Here is a 7,774-nt window from a genome sequence, read left to right as displayed (position 1 = left end):
CCCTATTTTAATAACCCATCGCCCGTCTTTATTTTTAATCCGCGCTCCCATCTTTCTCAATAGGTCACACCCTACAATTGCTTCATAATCTCTCGGCATTTTCCCCACTACGTGAACCGTGAGTTTACCTCCCACAACCCCCAAATGACTTAACCCCATCCTTGCCTCTCCCATAACGCTACAGGGCCCACCCAAGGTGACCAATTTACAATCACATACCTGCACCTGTGGTGTCTTCTTACCGTCACTCAATCTCCTCAACGCCTCCCGGCATAGGATGGTGTTCGAGCCCCCGGTGTCCACGAGACATCTCACTCCTCCCATGATGATAATAGGCAGACCGCTTTGCTTCCCTCTGATGTTGTAGCTGACTAATGTGCGGTCGCCTCTCCGCTGGTACTCCCCTCAGATGTTGTCCTGACTTCTTCTTCTCTCCGGCGCTCGCCTCCATACCTCCCCGGGATTTCTCCGTGAGTCCTCTCGTGTTCTCTGCATTTCTTCTGCCTCAGTCTCTGATGCCTCGGAAGTTCCTGGTGACTCCGTGCTCGATCCTCCGGATCTTATTATCCTGCTTCTCCTTACTCTTTGTGCATTCACTTCCATGGGTTCGCCGAGGTTCACTTCCCTTCTCTTATATATATAGGGACATTGTTTCGCGATATGTCCCTCGTTACCGCATTCAAAGCACCTGGTGCGTGGGCACTGCGCCACCAGGTGTCCGATCTTGCCGCAACCGTGGCATTTCCGGTCTTCTCTTCTTCCGTTGCTCCTGTGTTTCCCCTGATTCACTCTATTCTCCTGGTACCTCGCCCTGTCTCTTCCGCTATCTCTATTTTCCCGCCTTCTCCCAAAATTATGAATGTTCCTCGGCCGATTGTACTATTGATTTACACTGACATTCCTGAATCTGGTGTTGTGTCCTCTCTCCACTATACAGTTTTAGGGCTTCTCGGCACATGATGGTGTTGGAACTGCCGGTGTCTACCAGGCACATCACTCCTGCTATCTCTATTATAGGCAGACCGCCGCTCTTCTCCCTCACGTTATAATTCAGCAGCAAGTGGAAGTTGTGTGTAGATCATCTGGGGAATCCACGGAAGCATCGGGAATGTCGGAGACCGAAGAACAAGCTGAGGAGCCAGGGAACCGAGGTACTCAAGAAGACAGAGGAGGCAGGAGGATGGAAACAAGGGAACACAGGCGGATGGAGACGAAGAACAGGAGAGAGGAAGACGCGAGACATCTGAAGGAGATGTCGGCAGAGGGGCGACCGCACACTGCTGATGAATTATAACGTGAGGGAGAAGAACGGCGGTCTGCCTATAATAGAGATAGCAGGAGGGATGTGCCTGGTAGACACCGGCAGTTCCAACACCATCATGTGCGCTGCCCTCAATGCTTCGGCATCATCGCTATCTAGTATACTTTCGTTTGTCTTTGCGATAATTCGAGCTATTAATCTGTCTCCTCCTTTAAGGAAATGATTCAATTCCCCCCGTCTCACCAGTGAATCGTTCCAGGTCAGAAACAGCTTTCCTCAGGTCTTGAGCCGTCGCCGTGCGGACCTTGACCCATTCTAAGGTGGTCGCGTGAGCTCCTGCCAATGAGACTTCCGGTAGCGGAGCCAGCTCTGGTGGTTGGTTAACTACTTCTGGGGGTAGTGGAATGTTTTCGACTGGAGGTGGTTGGTTTCCCACGTTGAAGTTATCCAGGTTAAGTACACCCGGTCTTACTATGCCATTAGACGTCATAGTAAAATAATAATAAAAAAAAAGATCGATCAAAAATAACAAGAAAAGAGAATTCAACTAACTAAAAAAAAAAACGGGATTCTTCTTATCAATAAAAATTGGTCCGGTAATCCGTGATCCCGGGTTTCGGCACCAGATACGAGATAGCGGGTTATAAACTCAAAAAAAAAGGAAAGAAGGTACAAGAAAACACACTCACGGTTGCTGATAATAGACTGCTTTATTCTGTACAGTAATCCTATATTATTTAGAGTTGTTGACTGAGGGAGTTAGGTATTAAGATTATTATTACATACCCTGTAAACATAACTTATATATACATAGAAGTAGTCGAGAGCTAAATTAAAAAAAAAAAAAGTTTTAAGGAACGAATGGAAGTGAAAGACTGCCATTATTGAGTCCAGTAACTCGAGACCGAATTTATTTTTTAACAATCCAACCTTTATTCTATAATATATTATGTTCCAGTACCTTACAAGATACGCTTTTCAAAGATAAACAAACTTCATCATTCGGTATTAGACATTTGAGCCAGAAAGTTACTTATTTTTTAATTTTCCGCAGTCAAAATATCAACGATACAATTCACAAGGAAACATTAGGTTTGTCCACTGAAACAAATAGCTTTTATGCACATTCCTCACAAGCTTACTATATTAAAATACTACAAATAAAAACAAAAAATAATATGTATATGTAGAAAATTTAAATGCGGACGGAGAGAGAGGTAAACGCTAGCTCTACTAGTTCCTAGTCTACCTCTCTCTAGTTCCTCGCCTCCATCTACCTATGTTTCCTTGTTTCCATCCTCCTGTTTCCACACTATCCCCTTGACTACCTCAGTTCTGTGGCTCCTCAGCTTATTCTTCGGTCTCCGATGTTCCCGATGCTTCCGTGGATCCTCTAAATATCTACTCAACCTCCAGTTGCTTCTCCGTATTTGTCGGACGTTGATCTCCATTGGTTCGCCCCGGTCCACATCTCTTCTTCGGTACATGTATGGGCACTGTTTGATGTTAGATATCTCTGATGGATGAAATGCTTTAGGTGGCAGGGTCATTTGGAGTGGAGTATTCAATACTTCTTCAAGGTTGGTTGAATTAAGGATGTCAGGGTGTGGCTCAAAGGTTTTAGAAAGATGCTGACCGAATATTTGAGATTTTTCTTCGTTCAATTTTGTCCATGTTTGAGATTCAGTTAGAGTGGTTAGCGTCAATTGGAGGAGTGAATGGGATAAGGATTTATGGATAAGGATGCACGATCCGGCGTGTGAAGTGTTGTCTAAATTAAACTTAAAAATTAAATGAAAAGAACGAGAAGAACTCTTCGTACAATAACATAAAAAAGACTATATTTACAAAAAATATGAAATTTATATATATATAAAATCAACAAACTAGAAAAAAAAAATTAAGTAAAAGAAATACATTTCGTGTAGTCTAATCTACTTGTGGTGATATGAGGACACTCTATGTTGTGTTTCCGGAAATTTTAACTGTTCATTGTGGGCAGTTCTCCTCTTTCTAGGCTTTTTGACGCCTTCTAATGTAACAATATTATGTTCTGGAATGACAATCACTCTGAATGGGCCCTCATACCTCTGCAGCCCTTTCCCTCTATAGTCCCCACTTTCCTATATACTACTGTTCCAATATTTATTTTACCCATCAGGTCTCTGATATGAAGTTATGTTGGGCAACTCTTGTACTTTTTTTCTCTGCAAATCCTTTCCCTGACTTTTGCCCACAATATTTGCAAGGCCATCACATTACCCGTCGACGCCCTCTCATCCCAAAAAGAATTTCGAATAGGGCAAACCCCGTGACTGTGTGTATGGAGTGGTAGATGCTGCGACTGCCCGTTTTATCGTGTCATCTGGCTCTAGTCCTCTTTCTAGCTGGTACACTCGAAGGTTGTCGCTTAGAGTGCTATGAAGCCGCTCTATCCCTCCACGGCTCTTTGGATGTTGAGGTGCCACACCATTTCCAATATTCTCATTTCCTCTCTGATGGTAGCATTGTCAAATTCTCTCCCACTGTCGGAAGAAATTCTGTCGGGGATGCCATAAAATTGAAACCATATCCGAAGGGCTCGTAAAACCGCCTCCGCTGATCTGTCCTGCACCGGGTATGCCATGCCCACCTTACTGAATATATCAATACTTGTGACCCAGTTATAGACTTTCCTTGGTGATAAGCCAAAACCTTTTTGATGTTCCGGGTCTCTAGGTATCTACCATCGATGTCCATCGAATAAATGATCGATCAAAGTCGAACTTTTCCGTTCTCCATAGCCGCTGGATCTTTTCCCATACCGTCGCATTTTCAACATATAAATGGTGGATCTTACCAGCTTTGGATGCTTCTTTCAGAGCTTTGCATATTCGGTCCTCATTAACACCCGGTTGTGACCAGATAGTCGAAATGATGCTACCACCGTACTAGCTCTGTTCCATCTTCAGCAACCCCGTGGTTTTTGTGTGAGAAATGGCTTAACTCCCGTCTCCCCGGGAAACCTTTCAAGGTCGGAAACTGTCTTTCTTAAGTCCTGGGCGGTTACCGTGCGGACTTTGATCGATTCCAGCGTCGTGGCGTGAGCTTGCGCTAGTGATACTTCCGGTAATGGCTGAATTTCTGCCGGAGGTGGGTTCCTGCAGCTACTGGTTGGTCAACTGCTGCTGGAGGTGGATTGTTGAAGTTCAGACCCTCAAGGTCTAGAACTGCAGCTCTCACTATTCCGTTACTGGCCATAATTCAGAGAGAACAAAAAAAAAGTAAAAGTTTTTTTTAGACTAAAAATTGTTCCGGTTTCCAAATTTCTCGGGTTTCGGCACCACTTAAGTATTGTCGAGAAAAAATAGTGGAAAAAAAAAGTGTAAAGGGTATGAAATGACTCTCACAGGTTCCAGAAATAGAAAGCCCTTTTTTTTTTCTTTTTTTTTTTTTTTTAATGCTCTTTATTGAGTCCAGTCCGTCCATATATACATATCAATCAGCTGTTCGACTCGATCAGCTGATTGGTGGTATCGGTGTTGTGTGTCTGGTGCCTCTTTAACTTTTCCTCATCTGGAATGGTTATAAGTTATATATATCAACTAGAACCCAAAATAGGTTATTATGATTGGAAGTGATTGTGAAAGTTTAAAGATCATCAAATCACTCATGGAGTTGATGACTGTTGAAAAAGGTGGTCAAAGTGTAATACAATCCCCATAACAATAAATTTCATTTTGTTCTTCAACTTCATATTTGTGATACCAGTTTTTTTTTTAACCATCCCTTTGTAAACCATAGTTGTGGGAAGGTAGTACCTAAAATATAATTGAAAAAAAAATTATTCAGCAAATTTGCCTCTTTATATCTAATAAATGACATCCATATAGTAGAAACTTGCCAAAAGAAAGAAAAACCAAAGGGTAAACTATTCATCAATGTTCTAAATTATCTTACTAATTTATAACCTTAGAACCAAACAAATACATGCATAGTACTGAAATCTGTGTTTTCTATAAAATTAATATTTTTTAAAATTCAGAATTATTTGCAGTGATGTGATGCAGTGCAATTATTTACAAATGAAATTTTTACCATAAAAATTAAACAGAGTTAGTTGCATGATAGAATTTATAAATATTAAAAAAACCTGTATTGAAGTAATTGAGATTGTTTATCAAATTAGTTCTTGTTCTTATTAGGGTTGAATTGTAACTTGAAATTAATATTAATAATTTTTATTGGTGTTAACGTTATTATAGATGGAAATTCAAATTAAAAACTGCTATTGTTGACTGTTTATTGATATATACCACCGGAGGTGGAGAAAATGCAGATTTTGTTGGAGTTGAACTTACTAATGGAAGAGTTCATGTTGTTCTTGACAAAGGTGGAGGTCCAGGAAAAGTTAAAAATGAAATTTATGTATCTGATGGTACATGGCATTCCATTAATATTGAATTTAATTCTTACTCAGTTGAAGTCACTGTTGATAACAAAACAGCTGTACAAAAGCTAATCCAGACGTCTACTAGGCATTATGATCTTGGTAGCATGGTAAGCTATATTTTCAAACCATTTTTTTTTCTTTTTATGGACAATTATGTGTAGATAAAAAATTTCTTTTATACATGTCTACATTTCTATTTGACATTTCAAGGTGCTTTCCTCATCCTCAGGAATCTTGAATTTTTTTCGCCCATGTCAATTACCATAATTTCTTCTTATCTGATCAAAGGTTATGCAATAGTGAAGTATCATACACATGTCAGACTGCTCTCTTAAGTAAATTTTTATTATTAGACAATCTATAATATGACCAGTGACCAAACATTTATATAGAAATATGGATAAGATGGGTTCAAATATTGTTAAAAAATACAAGATTCCTGAAGATTGGTAAAATCCTCAAAATTTTGAATAGAAATGTAAACATAAATAAAATAAATTTATAAAAAAAAGAATTTTTATCAATATTTCATTCACTACATTGCTATTTACGATATGTTTTAATATTTTTCCCAAACATAGTTTCAAGTATTCAGATTTATTTAGTTGAATTTAATTTATTTTTTGTTTTTTTAATAGTAGCTAAATTTGTCGATTTATTAAAAATATAAATGAAGAAAATGAGCAACTATATTCTTAAATTAATACATCATACATTTATGCTATTTTCTTTCACAAAATTAAAATAACCCTCAATATCTAGTTATATTTTAAGACATTCCCTTATAAATAATTAATGAATAAAAGGCTTAGCATATTTGAAGATTCAATGCTGATACCACCAATTTTCCACACACTGCTATCGAATGACCACTATCAAACCCCAAATCATTAAAATAAATATTATCACAATCCTTCCACCTTTGTTTTTGTGTACCTCTAGGATGTTTACTAGTCAGCTCAGGACTTGTTAATGTTAAGGGATTCGTTAGTTACTAACCTATATAATTCAACACATCCATTTTATTTTTTGCTATACTTTGATCTCAATTATATTTACTGGGTGCAGTTTACAAAATTTGGCATTGCTTTCTTAAATTCTCTGGTTAACTTATCTTATTAAGCAGCAGATAAGATTTTAATTTTTGACTTCCTCCTTACTTGGTTTTAATATTAAAATTTCAGCACTCTTATATTCAGGAGGAGATTATCGGCTATTATTTCCCATATTTAAAATTCTGTCAAAGTGTTTTTTAGGGTCGATTGCATCATTTTCCAGTATAATTAAGATTTGTCCAAGAGTAAAGTAAAACTCAGGTAATTTAGCAACCTGTTTCTGGTCTATGGTTTAGTTGACTACATTACCAAGGTTACATAACTTGAATTAACTTTGAGGTAGGTTACACTCATGTCTTGGGCCAGTTTTCAGGAAAGTGGTTAAAATTATTTTCCTTTTCTGTAATTTATGTTTTCTACAATTTATTACAGTATAATTAAGGTAAGTTTTATTTATTATGTAATTGTTAACATAGAGATTAATGATTTTTGTTTGATTAATTACAATTTACAAGAACAAATAGCTCATTTGTTCTTGTAAATTGTAATTGAAGGTGAGGATGAAAGTGAAACTTTTCACTCATTGCGAGAAATTGAATTTTCTATTAAAGTTCCTGTATGACTTTTGAACATTTAACTTCAATTATTTAAGTATATGCATAATATACATTTATGATTCAAGGACATTTAGAAAATATTAATTTCTTGCAATAAATGAAAAGTGACTTACTCCATTTTCATTCTAATAGTTCAAATGATGAAATTCATTTCTTCAATTCATTAAACATTTTATATACAGAAAGAAGTCATTATTTTATAAACAAACTGATAATAAGAATGAATCCAAGGACTATCATTAACATTATTCTTGATTGTCGAAATATTTATAACAATAATTTAGTTTGAACTAGTTTTATTCAGCAATTAGAAAAAAAATTCAGAACAGCAGACAAAATTTCCTTCCTTGACACGAACTCAAATGACCCAAGGTGGTTTGATCTGCCCAAATTTTTTAATATAGTTTGA

General features: G+C 37.5%; 1 protein-coding gene across 3 annotated transcripts in view; it reads left to right on the top strand.

Moving 5' to 3' along the window:
* kon (chondroitin sulfate proteoglycan 4-like protein) overlaps nucleotides 1-7,774 on the top strand; it is a 132,552-nt gene that overhangs the window by 42,219 nt on the left and 82,559 nt on the right. For all 3 annotated transcript variants that reach the window (XM_067045646.1, XM_067045645.1, XM_067045647.1), the window contains exon 5: nucleotides 5,506-5,800. In XM_067045646.1, the coding sequence (XP_066901747.1) occupies nucleotides 5,506-5,800 (295 nt within the window). The remainder of the gene's footprint in view (nucleotides 1-5,505; nucleotides 5,801-7,774) is intronic.

This window comes from Halyomorpha halys, unplaced genomic scaffold (genome assembly GCF_000696795.3).
Source record: "Halyomorpha halys isolate HHAL.00 unplaced genomic scaffold, Hhal_1.1 Scaffold936.1, whole genome shotgun sequence".
NCBI classification, from domain to species: domain Eukaryota; kingdom Metazoa; phylum Arthropoda; class Insecta; order Hemiptera; family Pentatomidae; genus Halyomorpha; species Halyomorpha halys.
This window is presented reverse-complemented; position numbering and strand designations above follow the sequence as displayed.